We start from the raw sequence: 27701 nt of genomic DNA on the forward strand, positions 1-27701 counted from the left end.
CAAGGAGAATACAGAACAACTGGTTAAAAAATAAATAAACTACCGAGTGTTTGAAAGCGTACAACAGGTTTATGATATCACTGCCCCGTCTAAAACACGAGGGGATCTGACTTTATTACATTTGAGTTGAGTGTTTTGTCAACTCAATGTGTTGCTTAAAATAATACTTCTGCATACAGTCTGTGACACTGTGAGTGTTGCACGGCCAGATTCGGCTCGAGAAGCTGATATATATATATATATATATGATCGATGATCTGATTGATGATGTGATGTCAGTGTGATATGAATGATAAGTGCGACACGTCGGCGTCTTCTCTGCATACGGCAGTTTAAACTGTATTTCCTTTATCCTGTAATATGACTTGATAAAGTTAAACTCCGCACACTGAGCTCTGATTGGTCAGCAGGCGGTACTTTCACTGAGTTGAGCTCTTTTCTATACACGCCGGAAATTATTTAGCCTTCTCAAACCTGAGCCTCACGCGCCGCCTATGGGGATAGCATTTGATCTAGTTGTTTTTACAGTCATCCTGTACCTGTGCAGACAGCAATATAAGATGTGATATAATCTACTTGGCGTGAATGGTTGAATAGTTTCCAGATTATGTAATTCAGTTTCATGAGTAACTTCTAAAGAAGTGGCTGAGGAAAATAACATGGAGAATGAAGGCGCACTGAAACGGTTCAGTCTTCATTAAATACAAACGGCCGACTTTTTTCTGTGTACTTTATATTCCACACATGGGGTGGAATGAAAGGGGCCTACTTTTTCATTCCAAAGTAAGGCTTTCAAAAGTAGGTTTCCGAGTTGTACTTCCTTGATTACTCTGACCTCATTATGTGACAATTATATTTCAGAATGTCGTTCATTCACCACCCCAAAGGTAAAGCACTTTATGTTAGAGCTCCTCCACATGATCGTATGATGTCACTTCCTGTTAGAGAGGAATTGCTGATACTTAACATCGCCCGCTTCATTTGAATGATGTCTAATCAATACATTTCTGAGACCTTTAAATCATCTTCAAGATCAGTTATCACCAGAAGAACCTGGAGCATATCATGTGGAAATGTAAAGTGCTCTGTAATGGATCATCAGCACAAAGCACCAAGTACAACATCTGACCAAATTCAAGATGGCCGCCTTGTTGTGGACCATATGTTTGACCAACTAGGGTCAGGGTTACAACGAGTCTTTTGAATATTATTCTAACATAAACAGTTTGAAAGTAAAGCTGAGCATGATTCAGGTCATCTCGACCAAGATGCAATGCTTTAGGCAAGGCAAGGCAAGGCAAGTTTATTTATATAGCACTTTTCAACACAAGGCAATTCAAAGTGCTTTACAAAAAATGAAAGAGATTAAGAAAATGGCATTTAAAATCAGTCATTAAAAAGAAAAGTTTTCAGCCTGGATTTGAAAGTAGTCAGAGTTGCAGCGGACCTGCAGGTTTCTGGGAGTTTGTTCCAGATATTTGGAGCATAATAACTGAACGCTGCTTCTCCATGTTTAGTTCTGACTCTGGGGACAGAAAGCTGACCAGTCCCTGAAGACCTGAGAGATCTGGATGCTTCATCATTTAGCAGGAGGTCAGAAATGTATTTTGGGCCTAAACCATTCAGTGCTTTATAAACCAGCAGCAGTATTTAGAAATCTATTCTTTGACACACAGGAAGCCAGTGTAAAGACTTCAGAACAGGAGTGATCCACTTTCTTAGTGTTAGTGAGGACTCGAGCAGCAGCGTTAGGTAACTTTCACCAGTTTAACCAGTAATGCTCAGAACACAATAAGTAAGCCACCATTCACCAGATTACAATGAATACATACAATCATAGACGGCGCGTGAGGCTCAGGTTTGGGAAGGCTAAATAACTTTTTTTTTCATCTTACGCTGCCCGGCTCCGGCGTCTATAGAAAAGAGATCAACTCAGTGAAAGCACCGCCTGCTGACCAATCAGAGCTCAGTGTGCGGAGTTTAAATTTATCAAGTCATATTACAGGAAAAAGGAAATGCAGTTTGAACTGCCGTATGCAGAGAAGACGCCGACTTGTCGCACTTATCATTCATATCACACTGACATCACATCATCAATCAGATCATCGATCTCACATCGATATCACAATATTTCCTTATCTGAGTCAGCTTCTCGAGCCGTATCTGGCCGTGCAACACTTAGTTACATTGTCACATATACTGTATGCAGACGTATTATTTTAAGCAACACCTTAAAGAGCCTGTGACACGAGTTTCCCCCATCATCCAAACCCATCAATTTGAGTAAATATTGTCCCCTTGAAAACCGTTACTGAACTGATTTTGGATATTTGTACTTTGATAACCATTAATCTGCCCTTCAATGTTGACCATTTCCTGGATCTGCTCGGGGATTCTTCAAGTCCCGCCAAATGATGTGTGACGTCATTGCGGGCACAGCGCTCCAGCTGCACCGTTCAGGATCCCAGCATCTGCATGTAAACGCACGATGGCGCACACAGCAGCAAGCTCAGACAGCGATGACAGTTTAATGTTGAACGTGTCTGAGAGCTCATATGAGGCTGAAGGATCGGTTTATGTTGTATCTGTTAGAAGTTTAGGAATTAGGTGCGTCAATATGGGCGATCATACGGTCATGTTGCCAGTGGTGGAATGGGACTAAAAATCATCCCGGGACTCTCGACCGGCCCACTTCGGTACCGCTAGTAAATTGTCAACGGGGGGAGTGGGGGATGTCAGGGGCGGCGGGTGCTGTAGATAGTACATGTAAATATGTAAATATTTGTGTCACTGCATCCTGGTAAAATACAAATATAATGTATAATGTCTGTGTCTTTGACATTAGCGCTGCCAGCCACCTGTGCCCTGTACTACGAAGCCAGTTCAACAGACCCTGGATATGTTTGAGTAACACACAAACTAACAACAACAACAACAACAAACTAACAAACGAGATCTCGCTAAGCGGTCCTACGACGCTGGTTATCAACTCGGTAAATCAAGCCAGGGTTTCTCTCTCCAGCTGAGAGCGCGTTCACGTCTAAGACACGATCTGACTTTAATTACATTTGACTCGAGTGTTTCGTCAACTTAATGTGTTGCTTAAAATAATACTTCTGCATACAGTCTGTGACGCTGTGAGTGTTGCACGGCCAGATACGGAAATATATGATATATTATGATATTATATGATCGATGATCTGATTGATGATGTAATATGAATGATAAGTGCGACACGTCGGCGTCTTCTCTGCATACGGCAGTTTAAACTGTATTTCCTTTATCCTGTAATATGACTTGAGAGATTTAAACTTTGCACACAAATAAAAACATGGACGTCAACACATTTCCTCAAGCCTAACAGCAAGAAAACAGAGCTCATGGTTGAGGCACTCAAGATGCTGCTCCTGGAGGTTGGTGACTTCATCCTGGAGGTTGACGGCTGCTCCATCTCCTCATCTCCAGGGGCCTCATTTATAAAGGGATAGACGCTCAAAAAATGGCGTACGCCAGTTTCTACACAATGTTTGCGATTTATAAAATACTAACTTGACGGGAAAACGTGCGGTCCTCCACGCAAACTCTAACCCATGCGTACGCACTACGCACAATAACGGGAGACACGATAAACTGCGACAGCGTTGGCAGAAGGAAGAATGGAGAGAAATGTGTGGAAATAATACCATTAATAAAATGTTACCTCTCATTTATCATATTATTCTACAGAAAGAAATATATTCCTTCTAAAAACGTCTAAAACCTGTTAAATAGCAATAACTAACTCTTAACTTGATGAAACAAGTAGAGCTTAAAGTATTTTTATTTTTGTATTATTTGTATACTTTATACAAAGCTTATATGTATAGGAATGTCACTGGTGTTACGTGTTACCAGGAAGAAGAGTAACACCACCATTTGTGTAAGTAAGTGACAGCACTTCCACCTTTTCTGTAGAATGTAGAATTAATTTTCAAACATTGATTAAAGCCAATCTTAAAATGATTAAACAAACGCCTGTTTGAGACTCCTCAGTGCACACAGGAACATAACTTGGAGAAATAAATAAATACGGATATGTTATTTAAAACCACCTCGAATATGTTGTGTTAATGTTATGAAATGTTTTCTCATAAAGGATGCGGTAAGCACACTCTAAAAACGAATTCAGGCGACCTTTCACCTCCACTTAATTAAATGCATGGTTGCAAGATAAAAATGTGAGTTAATTGATTTATATAAACATTTGAAGTTGCAAACATTAATGTAGAAGTTGTGTTGACGTAATAATGTTGGTAATTACATCAACTTAATATTGTGTGTAATTTGAACTCTGATTTCTGCGTTAATTGACTTCAAACTAAATTCAAGTTGTAGTAAGTCATGCAATTGGCTTGATAACTTAATTGTTCTACACCTTGAGTTAAGGATTTCAAGTCCATTTAACATGCCTGGACAAGTTCCCACAGTTAAGACAAATAGAAATATACAAAGGACATTTTAAGGTGCGGAAAAAAAACACAGGACAAAAGCACTGCTCTCTGTCAGTTACATTCTGAAGCATATTGCACTTTTGGCCAAATCAATAATATCTTAGCAACGTTCAGCATGGATAGGTGTTGACAGCAAGGGCGTGAGAAAAGGATTGTGTAACATTTGAAGAGTGGCTTCTGCTCTTCACGTAACCAGTTCACATATTATATGGAACCTGCCAAAAAGATAAGAAGGGACACTAAAACTTGCACGGTTGTGATTGACTAAATCTGTCCACATGCATTTAAACACTAGGCAAAGTACTCAAAAGCACCTCTGTGTGTCTTCAGGACCACGTTGCCATGACGACACGCACATGCAGACTCAATAGGTGAAAACAATACCAGCGTTGCTTTAGCAGCTGGTAATAATGGCTCTGAATTCACTAAGAGTTTAAAAAGTATGCAATTACCTAATTCATTATCTCTTATGCGCTAACCTGTTATTTAATGTGCTTCAAAAGGACATGAATATCGCCTTCATCAGTGACCGCTCCACCCAGGATCTGACCATACGATGGCAACCACCGTGGTGGAGGGAAACAAATGAATGAGCATTCTGCGTTAAATGTGTTCATACTGTTTGAGATAATGACTGTCGGCAGTGCAAACATCTTTGTTACATCTTTTGTGAAATGGATGTGTGAGATCTGCAGACTGGCGGCCATTGAGAGTTTGTTTCTGTAGTTTTACAAAAACTTTACAGATGTTACATATTAGGCACTGGTTTTAAATATGCAAAGGCCTCTAACTTCGTTGTGATGGCAGCATGTATTTGCTGTGTGCCCGTGTCCCATGGTTATATGGCTAATGTGTTTATTTATTATTTGTGGGGAAATTTAAATTTGTGTTATTTATCTTTTTTTTCAAGATTGAAATGAAGCTCAGCGCAAGTTCTTTCAGGAAGACTGGGTGTGTATACATTCACTCTGCAGCTGCATATAACCAGCTCATCACAGGCGTTCTCTTTAATTACATTTCACCTCATTCTCCAGCAGCCAATCAGCGAGCTGCAGCCAAACTATAAAATGGTTCTCCTCTCTCCTGCAGTCAGCTGTGGTTTCAGGTGTTCATGCACCTTATCATACTGTATGTGTCAATACATGTTCAACCTAAATGAATTCTCTCCTGATTGAAACATGTGTTGAAATAAACAACTGCAGTTCAAAATAAAAAGTGAATTTCCTAATATTTTTGTTGTGGAATCAATTTATTTATTTCTTTAAAGGCAAAAACATGAAAAAGCTAAGAAAGAAAAATATTAAATACAATATATTTGGAGCAACTTAATTTATAAATGTTTGTCAACTTAAAAACGTGTGTTCACAATGATGGTAATTAAGTCCATACAATTTAAGATTACATTTAAATCATGTGGTAAAACAAGTTGGAACAACTTAATCTTTTGAGTAATCAACTTCAAAACTTGTGTTTATGCTCCAATTATGAAGTAAGTGGTAATTAAAAACACCTCTGATATTAGAGGGAAAGCCTTCTCCCCTAACTCAAATAACTTTGTTGCTTTAAGACGATTTCATTAGAAGTTGTCTTAACTCAATAAACATCGATGCAAACTGTTGCGTTGATTTTCTTTGTTGAGCCAAGGCATTTGTTTTTAGAGTGCAGGAGGACAGAATTACGTCTAAACTGACGCCGTTGCATTTCTATAGGTTGTAGATTCGAGCATGGTTTTATATACTATCACGTTTAATCGTGTTTTATGCCGTTTGCTAAGACTTGATAAGTCGCTCGTAAAACACAGGAGGTATGGAAGCTAAGAACACCATATGTGGTAAATTGAACAGCTAATATAACGCAACACATTAGTTGTATTTCCTTTAACTGGTGGATATAGGGTTGCTGCGGGGGGGGGGGGTTGAGACGCACAGGCTGCAGCGGAGACCCTGCCCACAGCTGATCGACAGCTGGGACACAAACCACCAAATACAAACACATAATTCAGATCCAGTCGTCATGACTCCACTCCGGAGGGATTCCCCGATCATTGTGATTTATAAAGGGAAACCGGCGTAGGAAGTGCCGTACGCACTTTCCTCGCCGGTACGCAATGTTCGGTGAATCGGAAAATGGCGGCAAATGTATGGACCTATCTTTTGGATTTCTACTACGTAAGCAACTTTCCCACGTGAATCCTACGCACAGCGTTATAAATGAGGCCCCTGAAGTCCGCAACCTGGGTCATCTTTGACTCCTGCCTTTCCTTCCACTCCCACATCAAGTCGCACAGTGATGAGACTTATAGCAATGGAATCTGTGGAGTCTCAGCTTTCATATGATATGTAGTTTGTGCAGATAGCATGACTTTGTCGCGAGTTATGTGCTAACGATGCGTTAGCATGTTTCGCTAAGTGCTGATTCAGACGCTTGGTGTTAGACTTCTAAACTAACAGGTTAAGGTAGAATAGATTAAAAACATGCAAATAATTAGCAATTAATTGCGATTTATCGAGAGTTAACTTTGGCCAATCATGCGATTAATCGCGATTGCAATTTGTAATCGATAGACAGCCTTCATAACAATATCTGACACTTGATCATTTGAGGAACTGCAGTTTCTGGCAGATCCATGGGATCCACAGCTCTGCCTCAGAGTTCTCCGGCTGTTTATAGCTGTGGTGGAAGTTCTTGAAATAAACTGGTCAAAGAGTTGTCCTTCTGAGTCTTTTTCATCTTTTGCAAAAGAGGCAAACAACATGAAGAGCAATGTGTCCACAGCAGGGTGCAACTACTCAACGTGAAAAGAGAGAGCTTTCATACAGGGACAAAGAATACATGCTTAGTCAGGAGATAACTGACCCCTGACCCTATCAGAGTAATAGACCCATGATCAGACCACTGATCACCCACTGTGTGCTCACATGGCACCTTGTGACTGATCATCTAGTGCTGAGATCTACGTCTCTTGACGTGTAAGGCTTACAGAGTATCATTATTTACATGTTAAATAACATCAAAGCATTCTCTGATAATCATAATTCCCATGACACACCCTAACCCGAAGGTACGACCATTCATAAATCAAAATGATGCGGAGAAGCTAATTCATGCTTTTATATCTAGCCGACTGCAATGCACTATTCACTGGTCTCCCCAAGAAAGCTATTGGAAGACTCCAGCTCATTCAAAACTCTGCAGCTAGCCTACTGACGAATACCAAAGGAGGGAACACGTTAGTCCTGTCTTAGCTACTCTACACTGGCTTCCTGTAACTTTCAGAATTGATTTGAAGGTGCTTCTCCTCACATACAAAGCTCTAAATGGACAAGGACCCAGCTACATTGCTGACTCTCTGATGAACTACACACCCGCCAGAACACTGCGATCATCAGATGCAGGTCTATTAGAGGTCACCAGAAAGAGTCCTAAGAAGATCGATGATGCAGCCTTTGTAAACTACGCTCCCAAACTGTGGAACACGTTACCCAACAATATTAGGGAACCCAATACGTTAGGCATTTTTAAAAGGCAGCTTAAAACCGATCTCTTTACCAAAGCATTTTGGCTTTACACTATTATACTGCACGATTCTCTGTGATTGACATAGCACTATTTCTCTATGTTTTATTCCCCATGTTTTTATGTTTCAGTATTTGATCCCACTTTATGCTTTGCTCTTGCTGCTTGTTTTACACTGATTGTATGTCTTATTTCTTACTGATGTAAAGCACTTTGAACTGCAATCCCCTGTATGAAAGGTGCTATACAAATGAAGTTATTATTATTATTATTATTATTAACCCTCAGGCAGTCCAATGAGATGCCAACACTCCCTCCCCATTTCCTTGGAATCCAGGTGCAAAGCGTCTCCTTGGAATCCAACTCTTTCTTAACATATGACTAGTTAGCTCTGAAGCCGCTCCCTTCTGCTGCGGAGATTAAGGAGTAAAGGTGCCACCATTTTCCTCAGAAGCCTGGTGCGTCTAGATAAGCAATACAGAGGGGGGGGGGGGGGGGGGGGTCTCATTGATAAGGAAATAAGTGTATCATGAAATACCCAGAACTTATGATTCACTGTCACATACGTAGATTAGTGTATAAAAGGTTCAAGAATAACATTATAGTCCAAAAAGTCCTCTTAGCAACTTGTGTATTTATGGGGAAAGTGTTGTATTCCAAAAACCTTGGGAGTTTAATATTAATTTAGATTTCACAAAACAACATAATTAAAACTACAACATAATATAAAACACTTTCTTAACATATGACTAGTTAGAACAGTGACAACAGGCCAGGATCAGGTCAACACAGCTTGTGCTATGTATTGGGGAAACAGCAACGTGCACAACATCACACGTGCACGAGTTGCTGTGAAAAGGATCTCTGTTTTTAACGTCACGACGTCGGGAAACAAGCTGCTCAACATTTGATCTGTATCGATGTCAAATATGGAAAGTAGGTTTCTGAGTTGTACTTCCTTGATTACTCTGACCTCATTATGTGACAATTATATTTCAGAATGTCGCTCATTCCCCACCCCAAAGGTAAAGCACTTTATGCTAGAGCTCCTCCACATGATCGTATGATGTCACTTCCTGTTAGAGAGGAATTGCTGATACTTAACATGGCATCGCCCGCTTCATTTGAATGATGTCTAATCAATACATTTCTGAGACCTTGAAATCATCTTCAAGATCAGTTATCACCAGAAGAACCTGGAGCATATAATGTGGAAATGTAAAGTGCTCTGTAATGGATCATCAGCACCAAGCACCAAGTAGAACATCTGACCAAATTCAAGATGGCCGCCTTGTTGTGGACCATATGTTTGACCAACTAGGGTCAGGGTTACAACGAGTCTTTTCAATATTATTCTAACATAAACAGTTTGAAAGTAAAGCTGAGAATGATTCAGGTCATCTCGACCAAGATGCAATGCTTTAGGTAACTTTCACCAGTTTAACCAGTACCCCAGTGAGATGATAGTGAACTGTTCATGAACTTGTCATGAGAAGTTCATGAACATTCCGTGAACCATATTCATAAACAGCTCATAAACAGCTCATAACAAAGTTGATGAATTGTTCATGAAAGTTCCATGAACATTAAATGGCACTAGGGCAGTTCATGAACTACTCATGAAACTCCTGTGCTGGAATGGTTCATGAACAATTCATGAAATGGAGTGTTCAGTGAGTGTAGGGATATTCAGTATTCAACCAAGAACATTTCAAGAATTGTTCATGAATTAACCATGGGTCATGAACATATCAAGAACTGTTCATAACAACTTCATGAACAGTTCATACCCAGTCACTGAATAGAATTCAATGGCTGGCTATGAACTGTTCATGTACATGAACTGTTCATGAACCATTGACTGTGGGTCAATTGGCAACCATAGAAAACAACAATTATGTCAATCACAATGGAACTTTATTCAAATTAACAAACATACATGTATACAGGTGGAGCACTACAATTAATCCTATCACCATTTGAAGCACAGTTCTTGACACTGAGCTGCACACATTTGTTTGTTACGGGTCCCAAAAGCTTGGGTACCACAGCAACAATAAATGATTTCTGTAGAAAACAGAAAAGTGCAGCAGCAAGAATTATACACAGGATCCGGTTGATCGTCTGGATTGCTTCTTATTCAAAATTCAAAGTACACAGTTACATTCAAATAGCTGTACTTTACAAACATCACATTTCTCCATTTAAGTTATCCGTCTGTCACAGTCCATTACTGTATCTCAAGGAGACATTCAACAGTCAATATAAACACACAACGCTATTAATAATACTTTCTATCTTTACCAAATATAACATATTATGGAGATCACAAAAATACACTGTCAATGTTATCCAGTTAAGCCCGAAGGTCCCCCCAGTGGACCCCTCCCACAGTTTTTTTTCTCTCACATGTCTCAGGGCTTCTTAACATTTATGAAACTATTAATGTTTCATACCCTTTTAAAGGTAAGAAACTCCGCTAACTGACAATAAGAACAATTGTTAGCTAAAAAAAACACAAAAGTAATACCAAGCCTTTGAATTAGCATTGAGCGAAACAATGCTAACTAATGCTAACGCTTTTTTACACACAACACACGGTAGAAATGCCCTTATTACTATCTTAACTGCACAAACAAGATATACGATTTAAAGCTGAGACTCCACAGATTCCACACATGTAATGTCATCACTGTAAAACCTCGAATTCCTGGAGCTATCAGCCAGAAAAGAGAAAGTAAACAACATCCGGTTCCAAAAATATTACAATAATTACGTCTTACCTTTTTTGATTTGTGATCAAAAGTTGTGTTCAACGGAATAAAAACGCATCTCAAGGTTAATCCAATGTCTTTGTGTCACGTAGAATGTTTTACTGATAATCAATCATCATATTTATGGCAATATACTCGGTATAAAGTATTGCCGTCCAGGCTTGCACTTTCAGATATGCTTCGTTTGCTTCTCTATTACGTCCGCTATGGTAATGTTTACGTAGATTTGGGAACTGCCCATCGATTCTATTGGTTCTGATGGTTAAGAAAAAGGTGTAAATCACACGAATCGACCAATGGGTTCCAGAGATATGGTCCTGCGTAAAGTATAAAGAATGGCAGCCAGCGTGCCAACATTACGCAGCAGACTTCATTTATTGTTTACAGCGTAAAGAAGCAGGTATTGCAGCAGGACCCAGAGCGCACGGAGCACAGAGCGGACAGCAGATAACGGAATTGCAGTTTTATTGCTTATAGATTATCAGAACATTTCAAAGGGGACACAGCCCCATTGGATAATAATCTATGGATTAACTACATCATCGTTTTTATCGTTTTAATGCCATTGAAGACCAGTTTAGACCAGAAAACGAGGAAGGTAAGTCATTGTTAGCCTAGCGCATTAGCGCTAGCGCCATTTGTTTTGATGTACGTTTTTGTTGATAACGTCGCGAGTTTGTATCTTTCAGTGTTGGGCTGTTGAGGTGGGCACCGTTAGATTCTGTGTCTCCTTGCGATCATAAACAATGTGTTGGATGTGCAGCTAGGATAAGTAATAAGGGAGCGAGGAGTGATTTTCGGTGCTGTAATAGGTTAGCATTTTTCGCTCGGGGCTAATTCAGAGGCTCACTGTAAGAGTAGTATGTTTTTTTTTGTTTTTTTTTCACAACAGTTGTATTTGGATGGAATGAATACCTATAGTGATAATTCAAAGTAATAAAAATGATTTTTACAGTGAAAAAGTTCAAATGGAACCGATGGTTCCCAAATTACCCAGAGGTGAGTCCGCTTAGACTTTATTTTTCTAAATCTCTCTAAAAAGGTCAAATTTCACTTGTTTTGCATCAATCTTGATACAGGGTACTTATTATATGTTATACTTTGGATTCCTAAAGCTTTTAGTCTACTATCCCATCATGCAAGGGTGGTTTTCACTATAAGTAAAGGTTTTTTTTTAGGTGGACATTAGAATTTACATGTTTTTACTATGTTCCATCTGAATTTACTTTAAAATAAAAACATCTATATTGATTCTGACACTTCTACATCCAACTCACAGATGTAACCTTGCTTTGAGAAAAATAATGATTAATTTACCCCTTTTAGAAGTGAAGATATATCATTTGTTGTGTTAGTGGCATTTTCGAGCCTGAAACCTGAAAAACAGGCTCAGGGCTTAACTGGTTAATAAACAAAAAACAAGGCAATGTGCCTGCAAGACTTCACTCAGGTAAACAAAACATATTACCCGTGCGCAGCAGCTAACCTGCCTGCGAGCCTTCGCTCAGGTCACATTTACCCAGGCGCGGCTGAAGCCCGCGAAAATGGCATCTATTGTTGCCGGTGTTCCGGATTGACTGGTTCCCCGATCAACTGGTTGACAGATGTGGAGGCGTGGCCTCGACTGAAATACACATTTCGATCGCTTCTTCTGTCGTTTACATACATCTTTTGGTATATTTGGCTGGATAGGAACACTTTGATGTACATTCAGTTCCAGTGTGTGAGGTTGTGCTTACGATGGCAATATCCGGACGCGAACAGCGAGGACTACAAAAAGAAAAACGAGTTGATCGGGGATGTCTGTTCAAAACATTGCGAGCTCCAATAAATCATTTAAACCAGCTATTGTTGCCAGACTTATTTCTGAATATCGTTCTTAATGTGATACCAAGTCCATCTGATACCTGTGTACACCTTCAGACAGCCTCCAAGTGAAGCACATGTTATTTACTCACAGTTTGAAAGCAGCGTGGAGAAGTCCTTCAGCTGTGTTAAACTGTGATCGCTCGAATAAATCCTTAAAACCAGCTATTGTTGCCCGATTTATCACTGAATATCGTTCCTAATGTGATACCAAGTCCATCTGAGACATGTGTACACCTTCAGACAGCCTCCCAGTGAAGCGTACGTTGTTTACTCAGAGTTTGAAAGCAGCGTGGAGAAGTCTTCAGCTGTGTTAAACTGTTCCTCTCAGGTAAACTGTGATTCGCCCATGGGAAAATGGGATCCGCCCAGATTAAACTGTGTTACGATTTCTGTGGCTATCTACCAGCGATCATGTTTAATATGAAAGACACACACATATACATCCCTTATAAAAACGGCATTCTGCAGCACTCATCCAGATAACATGTGACTGTTAACTCGTTTTGCAAAGATAGCAGCAGAAATGTCATTGCTGCATGTGCAGGGATATTAGACTTTAAAATGCTGATGGGTCATTAATGTTGGTCTCGGCAAACAATATTAGGAATCCTCTATTCAAACCACATAATATTCAGTGTCCATCGACATGAAAATAACAAAAAAGTTCATGCTGGACTCAAACCCGAGTTCCAACAGCAAAAGTCACTCCAGCCCTGCGCGTTATGAGTGCGCCACGGATCAACACGACGTATCGAACCACCACACTATAATATTTTAGATTAACCCTAACACACTTATATGTAAAACTAACACTTATCACAACATAATGTGGGCTCGCAGGCTGATAAACTAGGATATCTGATCTCGGTGGGTCTTAATGAGGCTTGATACAGACCTCAGTCAGTATACTATATTATAATATGTATATTATATGGCTTAAAGTGTACATTCGCTCACATTATAAATGATGGTCGGGTTGCATTTTTCTGGAACTTTTTAACAAGGTTAATTTAAAATATTATAGTGTGGTGGTTCGATACGTCGTGTTGATCTGTGGCGCACTCATAACGCGCAGGGCTGGAGTGACCTTTGTTGTTGGGACCCTGTACAGTCTATGGTTGGGACTCGGGTTTGAGTCCAGCATGAACTTTTTTGTTATTTTCATGTCGATGGACACTGAATATTATGTGGTTTGAATAGAGGATTCCTAATATTGTTTGCCGAGACCAACATTAATGACCCATCAGCATTTTAAAGTCTAATATCCCTGCACATGCAGCAATGACATTTCTGCTGCTATCTTTGCAAAACGAGTTAACAGTCACATGTTATCTGGATGAGTGCTGCAGAATGCCGTTTTTATAAGGGATGTATATGTGTGTGTCTTTCATATTAAACATGATCGCTGGTAGATAGCCACAGAAATCGTAACACAGTTTAATCTGGGCGGATCCCATTTTCCCATGGGCGAATCACAGTTTACCTGAGAGGAACAGTTTAACACAGCTGAAGACTTCTCCACGCTGCTTTCAAACTCTGAGTAAACAACGTACGCTTCACTGGGAGGCTGTCTGAAGGTGTACACATGTCTCAGATGGACTTGGTATCACATTAGGAACGATATTCAGTGATAAATCGGGCAACAATAGCTGGTTTTAAGGATTTATTCGAGCGATCACAGTTTAACACAGCTGAAGGACTTCTCCACGCTGCTTTCAAACTGTGAGTAAATAACATGTGCTTCACTTGGAGGCTGTCTGAAGGTGTACACAGGTATCAGATGGACTTGGTATCACATTAAGAACGATATTCAGAAATAAGTCTGGCAACAATAGCTGGTTTAAATGATTTATTGGAGCTCGCAATGTTTTGAACAGACATCCCCGATCAACTCGTTTTTCTTTTTGTAGTCCTCGCTGTTCGCGTCCGGATATTGCCATCGTAAGCACAACCTCACACACTGGAACTGAATGTACATCAAAGTGTTCCTATCCAGCCAAATATACCAAAAGATGTATGTAAACGACAGAAGAAGCGATCGAAATGTGTATTTCAGTCGAGGCCACGCCTCCACATCTGTCAACCAGTTGATCGGGGAACCAGTCAATCCGGAACACCGACAGTTTAGTATTTTTAAAATACCGTTACTATGTCAAACTTGCTCAAAACTTTCTGACACACTCTCCTAAACATCTCCGACATCATATCTAATTCACACAAGTTAACATCGATCATTTTCATCATGTACTGACCTGTAGAAAACAGAAAAGTGCAGCAGCAATAATTATGCACAGGATCCGGTTGATCGTCTGGATTGCTTCTGACTGGAGGGGCGGAAGTGTCCCCCCCTAAGATAACCCATATGTCACCGCTCACCTGCCAAAGGTTCCACCTTGGCGCTACTTACTCGTACTGCTTCTCAAACAGTACAGATAAACCATAAAATGATATGAATGTCACCAAAATAAATACAGATAATGTTCAGTTTCAAATGCACTATTGTTTTGTTTTAAGATTAAAAGTTTTAAAAAATAAAGAAATGTTCAAATAGTAGATGAATATTCACGAGGTCTTTAAAATCATCACACTGATCATCAAAAGTTCATAAAATGCTCATGAATATTCAAAACTATTCTGAACTTGCCACAATCATCCAAAATTCATGAAATGCTCATAGTCATGAAAAGTTCATGAAATGCTCATGCAAACTTTTGGGGGTTTTAATTATAATTTTGTGATTGGCTGGATCATGAAAAGTTCATAAATTGCTCATAAAAGTCTGTCATGAGCAAAACAGGAACTTTATATGAATGAACAATGTTCATAAACATTTCATGAACTGCTCTTTAAAATGGTTCATGAGCATTTTAAGAATTTTGGTTCATGAACATGACAAGTGAACATATAATGAGTTGTTCATGAATGTTTCATGAGTGCTCATGAACAGCTCATAAAGTCATGAACTCCATCTCGCAGGGGTAATGCTCAGAACACAATAAGTAAGCCACCATTCACCAGATTACAATGAATATATACAATTTACCAGAATGCAATTGATATAAAGTCAATAACAAGAAAACTATGGATGTTACCCCGTTAGTCAGAATATAGTGGATGAGACACCTCTTCCAGAATACAATAAATAACAACAACTGGCCCTCAGAGTAAAGTCAGGTCTCTTTATTAAAGCACAGAGTGAACATATCCAGATGTTGAAGTGTTACAGGAATCTGATGTTGCTTCATCTTTATAACCATCAGCAATATTTCCAACTACATGGTGTTAACAGTGATTCTCTCAAACAAAACAAGTTCTGCATTTTTATTCATGAGCTGTGAGTTCTGCATAAAGAAGGAAATAAACAAATGTTGAAATAAGCGATAGGATATTCCCAACATAATCAAAATGATACATTTAACAAAACAGATATTCTTTGTCTTTGACTTAAACTATGATTTCATATGTCATCATTCTAATGTTGATAAAGCATGTCTAATCTTGTCCTCAACAGAGAAACCCACCCACACCGGTTTCATGAGAGAAAAGACTCCTCTTGTGTTCTCTAAATATAACTCGCTTTAGAAAAAGCCAAAGCAAAAGCAATCGGCTCTTGAAGAACCTTAAGTCCTAAAATAATGAGCATCAATTCAACAGAAAAAGCAACTATTGTTCCCCATTATGTTTATATTGTATTTCATGATCAGTTTTGACAGAGCGATTGCCGGATATATAATGCTTGAGTATATGTTACTACGATAGAAAGTTCCTATGAAGAAATATGTTAACTGTTCGTAAAGCATCGACTTCAAACAGTTTGAGAAGATGATGAAATCAACCTTCACTGAAAACAAAAGTCATCCGCCATCATGGACTCAACTTCCACTGCTATTCTGATGATACCCACAATCTGTGAGCACTACTCCATCCTCCCAGTTCCCCCTCGGTCCCTTAACTGCCTGCACGAAATAAAAACCTGGACGTCAACACATTTCCTCAAGCCTAACAGCAAGAAAACAGAGCTCATGGTTGAGGCACTCAAGATGCTGCTCCTGGAGGTTGGTGACTTCATCCTGGAGGTTGACGGCTGCTCCATCACCTCATCTCCAGGGGCCTCATTTATAAAGGGATAGACGCTCAAAAAATGGCGTACGCCAGTTTCTACACAATGTTTGCGATTTATAAATACTAACTTGACGGGAAAACGTGCGGTCCTCCACGCAAACTCTAACCCATGCGTACGCACTACGCACAATAACGGGAGACACGAGAAACTGCGACAGCGTTGGCAGAAGGAAGAATGGAGAGAAATGTGTGGAAATAATACCATAAATAAAATGTTACCTCTCATTTATCATATTATTCTACAGAAAGAAATATATTCCTTCTAAAAACGTCTAAAACCTGTTAAATAGCAATAACTAACTCTTAACTTGATGAAACAAGTAGAGCTTAAAGTATTTTTATTTTTTTTATTATTTGTATACTTTATACAAAGCTTATATGTATAGGAATGTCACTGGTGTTACGTGTTACCAGGAAGAAGAGTAACACCACCATTTGTGTAAGTAAGTGACAGCACTTCCACCTTTTCTGTAGAATGTAGAATTAATTTTCAAACATTGATTAAAGCCAATCTTAAAATGATTAAACAAACGCCTGTGTGCGACTCCTCAGTGCACACAGGAACATAACTTGGAGAAATAAATAAATACGGATATGTTATTTAAAACCACCTCGAATATGTTGTGTTAATGTTATGAAATGTTTTCTCATAAAGGATGCGGTAAGCACACTCTAAAAACGAATTCAGGCGACCTTTCACCTCCACTTAATTAAATGCATGGTTGCAAGATAAAAATGTGAGTTAATTGATTTAGATAAACATTTGAAGTTGCAAACATTAATGTAGAAGTTGTGTTGACGTAATAATGTTGGTAATTACATCAACTTAATATTGTGTGTAATTTGAACTCTGATTTCTGCGTTAATTGACTTCAAACTAAATTCAAGTTGTAGTAAGTCATGCAATTGGCTTGATAACTTAATTGTTCTACACCTTGAGTTAAGGATTTCAAGTCCATTTAACATGCCTGGACAAGTTCCCACAGTTAAGACAAATAGAAATATACAAAGGACATTTTAAGGTGCGGAAAAAAACACAGGACAAAAGCACTGCTCTCTGTCAGTTACATTCTGAAGCATATTGCACTTTTGGCCAAATCAATAATATCTTAGCAACGTTCAGCATGGATAGGTGTTGACAGCAAGGGCGTGAGAAAAGGATTGTGTAACATTTGAAGAGTGGCTTCTGCTCTTCACTTAACCAGTTCACATATTATATGGAACCTGCCAAAAAGATAAGAAGGGACACTAAAACTTGCACGGTTGTGATTGACTAAATCTGTCCACATGCATTTAAACACTAGGCAAAGTACTCAAAAGCACCTCTGTGTGTCTTCAGGACCACGTTGCCATGACGACACGCACATGCAGACTCAATAGGTGAAAACAATAGCAGCATTGCTTTAGCAGCTGGTAATAATGGCTCTGAATTCGCTAAGAGTTTAAAAAGTATGCAATTACCTAATTCATTATCTCTTATGCGCTAACCTATGATTTAATGTGCTTCAAAAGGACATGAATATCGCCTTCATCAGTGACCGGTCCACCCAGGATCTGACCAGACGATGGCAACCACCGTGGTGGAGGGAAACAAATGAATGAGCATTCTGCGTTAAATGTGTTCATACTGTTTGAGATAATGACTGTCGGCAGTGCAAACATCTTTGTTACATCTTTTGTGAAATGGATGTGTGAGATCTGCAGACTGGCGGCCATTGAGAGTTTGTTTCTGTAGTTTTACAAAAACTTTACAGATGTTACATATTAGGCACTGGTTTTAAATATGCAAAGGCCTCTAACTTCGTTGTGATGGCAGCATGTATTTGCTGTGTGCCCGTGTCCCATGGTTATATGGCTAATGTGTTTATTTATTATTTGAGGGGAAATTTAAATTTGTGTTATTTATCTTTTTTTTCAAGATTGAAATGAAGCTCAGCGCAAGTTCTTTCAGGAAGACTGGGTGTGTATACATTCACTCCGCAGCTGCATATAACCAGCTCATCACAGGCGTTCTCTTTAATTACATTTCACCTCATTCTCCAGCAACCAATCAGCGAGCTGCAGCCAAACTATAAAATGGTTCTCCTCTCTCCTGCAGTCAGCTGTGGTTTCAGGTGTTCATGCACCTTATCATACTGTATGTGTCAATACATGTTCAACCTAAATGAATTCTCTCCTGATTGAAACATGTGTTGAAATAAACAACTGCAGTTCAAAATAAAAAGTGAATTTCCTAATATTTTTGTTGTGGAATCAATGAATTTATTTCTTTAAAGGCAAAAACATGAAAAGCTAAGAAAGAAAAATATTAAATACAATATATTTGGAGCAACTTAATTTATAAATGTTTGTCAACTTAAAAACGTGTGTTCACAATGATGGTAATTAAGTCCATACAATTTAAGATTACATTTAAATCATGTGGTAAAACAAGTTGGAACAACTTAATCTTTTGAGTAATCAACTTCAAAACTTGTGTTTATGCTCCAATTATGAAGTAAGTGGTAATTAAAAACACCTCTGATATTAGAGGGAAAGCCTTCTCCCCTAACTCAAATAACTTTGTTGCTTTAAGACGATTTCATTAGAAGTTGTCTTAACTCAATAAACATCGATGCAAACTGTTGCGTTGATTTTCTTTGTTGAGCCAAGGCATTTGTTTTTAGAGTGCAGGAGGACAGAATTACGTCTAAACTGACGCCGTTGCATTTCTATAGGTTGTAGATTCGAGCATGGTTTTATATACTATCACGTTTAATCGTGTTTTATGCCGTTTGCTAAGACTTGATAAGTCGCTCGTAAAACACAGGAGGTATGGAAGCTAAGAACACCATATGTGGTAAATTGAACAGCTAATATAACGCAACACATTAGTTGTATTTCCTTTAACTGGTGGATATAGGGTTGCTGCGGGGGGGGGGGGTTGAGACGCACAGGCTGCAGCGGAGACCCTGCCCACAGCTGATCGACAGCTGGGACACAAACCACCAAATACAAACACATAATTCAGATCCAGTCGTCATGACTCCACTCCGGAGGGATTCCCCGATCATTGTGATTTATAAAGGGAAACCGGCGTAGGAAGTGCCGTACGCACTTTCCTCGCCGGTACGCAATGTTCGGTGAATCGGAAAATGGCGGCAAATGTATGGACCTATTTTTCGGATTTCTACTACGTAAGCAACCTTCCCACGTGAATCCTACGCACGGCGTTATAAATGAGGCCCCTGAAGTCCGCAACCTGGGTCATCTTTGACTCCTGCCTTTCCTTCCACTCCCACATCAAGTCGCACAGTGATGAGACTTATAGCAATGGAATCTGTAGAGTGTCAGCTTTCATATGATATGTAGTTTGAGCAGATAGCATGACTTTGTCGCGAGTTATGTGCTAACGATGCGTTAGCATGTTTCGCTAAGTGCTGATTCAGACGCTTGGTGTTAGACTTCTAAACTAACAGGTTAAGGTAGAATAGATCAAAAACATGCAAATAATTAGCAATTAATTGCGATTTATCGAGAGTTAACTTTGGCCAATCATGCGATTAATCGCGATTGCAATTTGTAATCGATAGACAGCCTTCATAACAATATCTGACACTTGATCATTTGAGGAACTGCAGTTTCTGGCAGATCCATGGGATCCACAGCTCTGCCTCAGAGTTCTCCGGCTGTTTATAGCTGTGGTGGAAGTTCTTGAAATAAACTGGTCAAAGAGTTGTCCTTCTGAGTCTTTTTCATCTTTTGCAAAAGAGGCAAACAACATGAAGAGCAATGTGTCCACAGCAGGGTGCAACTACTCAACGTGAAAAGAGAGAGCTTTCATACAGGGACAAAGAATACATGCTTAGTCAGGAGATAACTGACCCCTGACCCTATCAGAGTAATAGACCCATGATCAGACCACTGATCACCCACTGTGTGCTCACATGGCACCTTGTGACTGATCATCTAGTGCTGAGATCTACGTCTCTTGACGTGTAAGGCTTACAGAGTATCATTATTTACATGTTAAATAACATCAAAGCATTCTCTGATAATCATAATTCCCATGACACACCCTAACCCGAAGGTACGACCATTCATAAATCAAAATGATGCGGAGAAGCTAATTCATGCTTTTATATCTAGCCGACTGCAATGCACTATTCACTGGTCTCCCCAAGAAAGCTATTGGAAGACTCCAGCTCATTCAAAACTCTGCAGCTAGCCTACTGACGAATACCAAAAGGAGGGAACACGTTAGTCCTGTCTTAGCTACTCTACACTGGCTTCCTGTAACTTTCAGAATTGATTTGAAGGTGCTTCTCCTCACATACAAAGCTCTAAATGGACAAGGACCCAGCTACATTGCTGACTCTCTGATGAACTACACACCCGCCAGAACACTGCGATCATCAGATGCAGGTCTATTAGAGGTCACCAGAAAGAGTCCTAAGAAGATCGGTGATGCAGCCTTTGTAAACTACGCTCCCAAACTGTGGAACACGTTACCCAACAATATTAGGGAACCCAATACGTTAGGCATTTTTAAAAGGCAGCTTAAAACCGATCTCTTTACCAAAGCATTTTGGCTTTACACTATTATACTGCACGATTCTCTGTGATTGACATAGCACTATTTCTCTATGTTTTATTCCCCATGTTTTTATGTTTCAGTATTTGATCCCACTTTATGCTTTGCTCTTGCTGCTTGTTTTACACTGATTGTATGTCTTATTTCTTACTGATGTAAAGCACTTTGAACTGCAATCCCCTGTATGAAAGGTGCTATACAAATGAAGTTATTATTATTATTATTATTATTATTAACCCTCAGGCAGTCCAATGAGATGCCAACACTCCCTCCCCATTTCCTTGGAATGTTAAATAACATCAAAGCATTCAATTATCTGATAATCATAATTCCCATGACACACCCTAACCCTCAGGCAGTCCAATGAGATGCCAAAACTCCCTCCCCATGTCCTTGGAATCCAGGTGCAAAGCGTCTCCTTGGAATCCAGGTGCAAAGCGTCTCCTTGGAATCCAGGTGCATCTTGTACATGAGGGGGAGGGTCTTCTTGATAAGGAAATACTTATGATATATATATAGAACCTAAGATTCACTTTCATGCATAGATTAGTGTTTATAAAATGTACCAAGAATAATAATATTGTTGACCAAGAAAACCTCTTTGCAACTTTCCATAAAAGATGTATCTGTGGGGAAAGTGTTGCAGTCAAAGAACCTTGGGAGTTTAATATTAATCTAGATTTCACAAAACAACATAATTAAAACTATAACATAATATAAAACACTTTCTTACAATAAATAACAACAACTGGCCCTCAGTGTAAAGTCAGGTCTCTTTATTAAAGCACAGAGTGAACATATCCAGATGTTGAAGTGTTACCCCTACTTTCCACCGGGTCCGTCTGCGTCGCGTAACGGCTGCGCCGCGGTTTTGGTCCGGCCTCCTCTGGCGTCATACCCTACGACGCTGGTTATCAAGTGGATCGCTCAAGCCAGCCGTGTCCTATCTAGCTAGGTGCGCGTTCACATGAAAGGGGTGGTATCTGGAGCATTCGACCAATCACAAACATGGAGAAGCGTACTGACAGCGCAGCGTCATACTTGCTGAATGAAAAGTGAACTTTAATACTAGTCAAAAATGAAGAAGTTAAACTTTAAACATCCATGACTTAAACACTTTATCCAGGATCAAAGCCACAGAGCTGCACCTGCAAGGTGAATACAACTGGCAAAAGAAAAAGTGTTTGAATGCGTACATTAACAGGTTTATGATATCACTGTCCCGTCTAAAACACCATCTGACTTTAATTACATTTGTCTCGAGTGTTTTCTCAACTTAATGTGTTGCGTAAAATAATACTTCTGCATACAGTCTGTGACGCTGTGAGTGTTGCACGGCCAGATACGGCTCAGCTGACTCAGATCAGGAGATATATGATACATTATGAAGTGATATGGACTGTACTTAATGTGACTCTGATCCGGTTACTTATGTTGTGGCAGATATTTCAGTAAGCTTTCTTAACGCTAATGTTATAATAGTCAGATTGCTCTGAAGATGGAGCTGATATTCTATTAATGTTCACGTTCACACAGTCGCTGATTGTTGCCGGCCGTCTTTCCTGCGACGGCAGCTTTTCTGTATTTCCTTTCTCCTGTAATATGACTTGATCGCTTTAAACTCCGCACACTGAGCTCTGATTGATCAGCAGGCGGTGCTTTCACTGAGTTGAGCTCTTAGCCTGCAACCTAACCTGGTCCCGACCAGGTTAGCCGCTTAGCATATATTACCATGGAGATCTAGCCTGCTAAAAAGAGAACCAGCTTCGGAGGACCGGAAAGCCGGAGTTTTCCCTGAATTTAGCCGCTAAGCGAAAATCCGGCTTCGTAGTATACCCCCTTACTTACAGGTGTCCTTGCGGGTGCGTTCGCTTTACTTATTACAGCGTCCCTTAAGGGCGGTTACTCTTTGGTTTATAAACTCCCGCCCTCCACGGCTTTATAACATAGCATGTACTGCACTTGTTTGATTTACAACTTTTTTGGGGGGGGGGGGTTAAGCACAGTTAGTATATGTTTATGAAACGTACAAGTCAAATCAAGCAATCTGATGTTTCTTAGCCGTGATACAATGAGCGTCTATCCAGGGAATAGTTGTTGTTACTTTTCACAAATCAGTATCCCTCCGCGTCTGAGAACCGTTACAACTGTTACATTACGTCCGTCACGAAACTAACTAACTAACTAACTAACTAACAAAGCTTAAGATGGAAACATTTAAGGTTAACTTCGACCTCGAAAAAAAGCACCTTAACGACGACATTCGCTATCTGTTATTGTTGATCAACAACACGGCACAACACGGCATAATAATAATTGGCATCAACACGGCATAATACCGGCGTTAATCCCCCCCCTTGACAGTTCACGAGCGTGCTCTTCCGCCCCCCCGTCAGTTGTGTACAGACCGACGGGTAATAATGGATTTTGACGGAAATTTTACGATCCTGTCCGTCAAAATGACGGGCAGCGAAAAAGTCTAGCGCAACCTCTGGTGTGTATATATATATATATATATATATATATATATGCTATATATGCTCTGAACGTTCCACTTCCTGCCTGCCCGAAATTACCTTACGGCTGCGTCGCGTCGAAAAATAGACTTCAATCCTATTTTGAGCGGAGCCCAGCGGCGAGACGCTTCTGGGACGCTTCTGAGCCGTAACGCGGCGCGTCTGGTGGAATAGCACCCATTGACTAGAGTGGCCGCGATCCTTGCGGACGCCGCGCCGCAGCCGCAACGCGGCCGTAACGCGCCGCAGACGGACCCGGTGGAAACTAGGGGTTACAGGAATCTGATATTGCTTCATCTTTATAACCATCAGCAATATTTCCAACTACATGGTGTTAACAGTGAATCTCTCAAACAAAACAAGTTCTGCATTTTTCTTCATGAGCTGTGAGTTCTGCACAAAGAAGGAAATAAACAAATGCTGAAATAAGCGATAGGATATTCCCAACATAATCAAAATGATACATTTAACAAAACAGATATTCTTTGTCTTTGACTTAAACTATGATTTCATATGTCATCATTCTAATGTTGATAAAGCATGTCTAATCTTGACCTCAACCGAGAAACCCACCCACACCGGTTTCATGAGAGAAAAGACTCCTCTTGTGTTCTCTAAATATAACTCGCTTTAAAAAAAAGCCAAAGCAAAAGCAATCGGCTCTTGAAGTACCTTAAGTCCTAAAATAATGAGCATCAATTCAACAGAATAAGAAAATATTGTTCCCCATTATGTTTATATTGTATTTCAACATCAGTTTTGACAGAGCGATTGCCGGATATATAATGCTTGAGTATATGTTACTACGATAGAAAGTTCCTATGAAGAAATATTGTTGAACTGTTCGTAAAGCATCGACTTTGAACAGTTTGAGAAGATGATGAAATCAACATTTACTGATAAACAAAAGTCACTTTTTGATATCCTCGTTTGTTCTGGTCCCTCTGGGTTTGAATGAATGTTTGATTCTGTGGAGCACGTTAAAGTTAGAATGGGATGTGAGGTTGCCATTTCAAACTTTAGAGCGACCAAGAAGCTAAGAGTTCTTCATCATTGCCTTAGTGGGAGGAGTTGGGACATGTTGACCTCTCAGGTGTTCAACAGGTGTACCCGCTTCACACCAGACAATAACTGCACACAATGTTAATGAATGGGAACTCTAACCAGAGTACAGTGAAGACCACTCCCCAGAATACTCAATCATACAAGCTCAATTGTTGAAAGCAATAATAAAACATTCCCCTGTCCCTCTTTGAATGCATTTTTGATTTTGAGTAGCAGGTTTAAGTTATATTGGGATGTGTGTAGATGTGTGTGAACGTTAGGCTATGAGCAGGTGTGTGACAGCCTCTGCCTCTATGAATGTGTGTGAATGGCTGCCAATGTAAAAGCGCTTTGATGGGTCGTAAAGACTGGAAAAGCGCTGAAAAAATCCAGATCATTTACAATTCAACTGGACACAGGTAGGCATAGCTGGAATTTCTATCAACGCAGAGGCCTGGGAGAAGAGACTCAGTGAATGTGGTGTGAAAGGTGTACAGGTGAGTCAGTGTGTTAGAGGAGACTCTGTAGAAGGACAAAGTGCCAGCAGGCCAGTCCAGATACACCCCGATAATCCTGAAGCCATCAGAGGCATAAGGTACTTTCCACACCCTCTTGTTGGCATGGAATGCCTCAAGAGAGTATTGTGATTCTCCCACATCTTTGCCGAAGCACCAGGATTCTGAATTATAGCCGAACCCGCTCACATCTGAGCTATGTCTGTCAGCTCCCTTGTATGAAACAGCAGCATAAACAGTCTCCCTGTCACTGGTGCTCCACTCTACCTCCCAGTAATGGCACCCAGATAACTCCTCTTTGTACAACACCTGTTGCCATTTTCCGAACCTCTCTGGATGAGGAGGAACATTCTGCGATGCTCCATGTGTTGCCTTTTTGTTTCCGTGAGACAGAGTGAGAAGGTTGTTGGCAGTGTTTGGGTCCAGGTGGAGATCACAGGCATCTGATGGAGAAAACATAACAAAGTATCTTATCAGTAACTTTGATGGTCAAACTGCTGGAGAACTCATATCTTTGACTCAAAAAAAGCTTGACTTACACCAGATCAGATCTCTCTTGTGTTTGATGGTCTCCACAGAAGAAGGCTTTTGAAAGTCTTCAGTGACCAGCTGGCCTTTCTTGTAGTGGTAGATGCTTGCTCCTTTGTATTTGGGATTGGTTTTGGTCGTTATGAGGAAACGGAATTTGCTGTTGTTCTTCAGCCCTTTGGAAGCACCCTGGAGAAATGTGGCTTTTTCTCTCATTGTGTTCAGAACTTCATCGGAGTAGTACCACTCCTCTTCATCGGTACTTCCTAACTTGGGTGATTTCAAGAAGTCAGCCATCTCATCAAGGTAGATATCACCCTTTAGCATGGAGGTGAAAACAAAGCACAGAACATCTTCTACACCTGAAGCAAGGACCTCTCTGTCCAGCTCCTTCTGGTTCAGGACGATCTTTACTCCCTCCATGGTGTCGACAAAGGACTTGATGATGTTGACTTCTCTCTCTTTGTGATCCAGCCACTTGTTTCGTTTTTCATGGTTGAAGGGTGACTTGTGCCTGTCTTCAAAGACTTTTTCCAGTGAGCTCTCCTCTTCCTTTCCTTCACGGATGGAGGGAAGTTTCTCTGCCATGGCTTGCTGGATGTTGGTTTTATAATAACCACACAGTTTGAGGAAAGTGCTCAACTCTTCCTGAAGCACGGGGAAACTCTCTACCACTTTGTCTTCCAGAGAATCGTTGCATCTCATTTTTGCCTCCCTTAACTTCTCCAGAGCTTCCTGCGCCTTCCTCACTAACTCAATGCTGATATCTGTCCTCACCCCAGTAGCTGCAGGTTCAAACAGTTTCAGTGGCATCAGCCAGACCTTCACTGGCACAGCTTTCTCTCCCTTTGTTCCCAGAAGCTGTGGAAGTTCTACATAGGTCTGCACTGCATCTTCAAATGTTGCTGGGTTGCTTTCAAGAATTAAGTCTCCGTAGAATTTGCAGGAGAATTTCTCAGTCAGGGCTTTCTCTTCATCAGTCAGCTTGAGTTTAACATTTCCCTCAATATTTAAAGAAGGAATCTTCTTTATCACAGCGTGCATGCTGCCCTGGATGTCCTGGACTTGTCTGTCTTCTAACTTCTCACTGTCAAACACGAAGAAGGCATTTGCCCCATACAGGATGCCTGTGACTACATGAGTCGCCAAGCCATTCTTGATGAGATCTCTTTGTTCTTGGCTCATCGCTTTGAGTTGAGTCACTGACAACTGTTGGAAGTTGGTGGTAGCTTTGTACTGAAACGTCACTCTGCTCTGATTCTTGAATTTCTTCTCATCATTCAGATATTTGGCAGATCCTCCAACTTCTATCAGTCCACTCATGAAACTGGCCTTCAGAGAAGCATCAATGTCCATCATGGTGGACTTGGATTCGATGGAGTCAGATGCAGACATTTCAAAATAACTGCTGTGCTGAGGGGTTTCAGTTGTTTTTACGTTTAGAGTTTCCTCATTCCACAATCTGAGACCTGAACAAATTGGCAAGCAAACAGTTTTTGGATCAGTTCAGGGCAAAACTTTTGTTTATATAAATTCACATAACACTTATCATTTCAAAGTTTTGCAGGTTGCAGCTTCATATCCTGCCAGGAGTTTCCATAAGAAAAGTGTGTGTGTGTGTGTGTGTGTGTGTGTGTGTGTGTGTGTGTGTGTGTGTGTGTATGTGTGTGTGTGTGTGTGTGTGTGTGTGTGTGTGTGTGTGTGTGTGTGTGTGTGTGATTCAGAGCAGGACCTAACGTGTGTGTGGGGAAGGG

At 40.2% G+C, this 27701-nt stretch overlaps 1 protein-coding gene across 2 annotated transcripts in view; it reads right to left on the reverse strand.

Annotated features, from left to right (window-relative positions):
- The window catches only part of LOC117547280 (neoverrucotoxin subunit beta-like), a 59705-nt gene that overhangs the window by 15520 nt on the left and 16484 nt on the right, over window positions 1-27701 (reverse strand). The window contains exons 3-4 of one of the 2 annotated variants that reach the window (XM_034217888.1): window positions 25959-27416; window positions 25729-25862 (exon numbers count right to left, since the gene is read on the reverse strand). In XM_034217888.1, the coding sequence (XP_034073779.1) occupies window positions 25729-25862; window positions 25959-27416 (1592 nt within the window). Of the gene's footprint in view, window positions 1-25108; window positions 25863-25958; window positions 27417-27701 lie in introns of those variants that run through there. The other variant, XM_034217887.1, reaches the window with a different exon arrangement.

This window comes from Gymnodraco acuticeps, unplaced genomic scaffold (genome assembly GCF_902827175.1).
Source record: "Gymnodraco acuticeps unplaced genomic scaffold, fGymAcu1.1, whole genome shotgun sequence".
NCBI classification, from domain to species: domain Eukaryota; kingdom Metazoa; phylum Chordata; class Actinopteri; order Perciformes; family Bathydraconidae; genus Gymnodraco; species Gymnodraco acuticeps.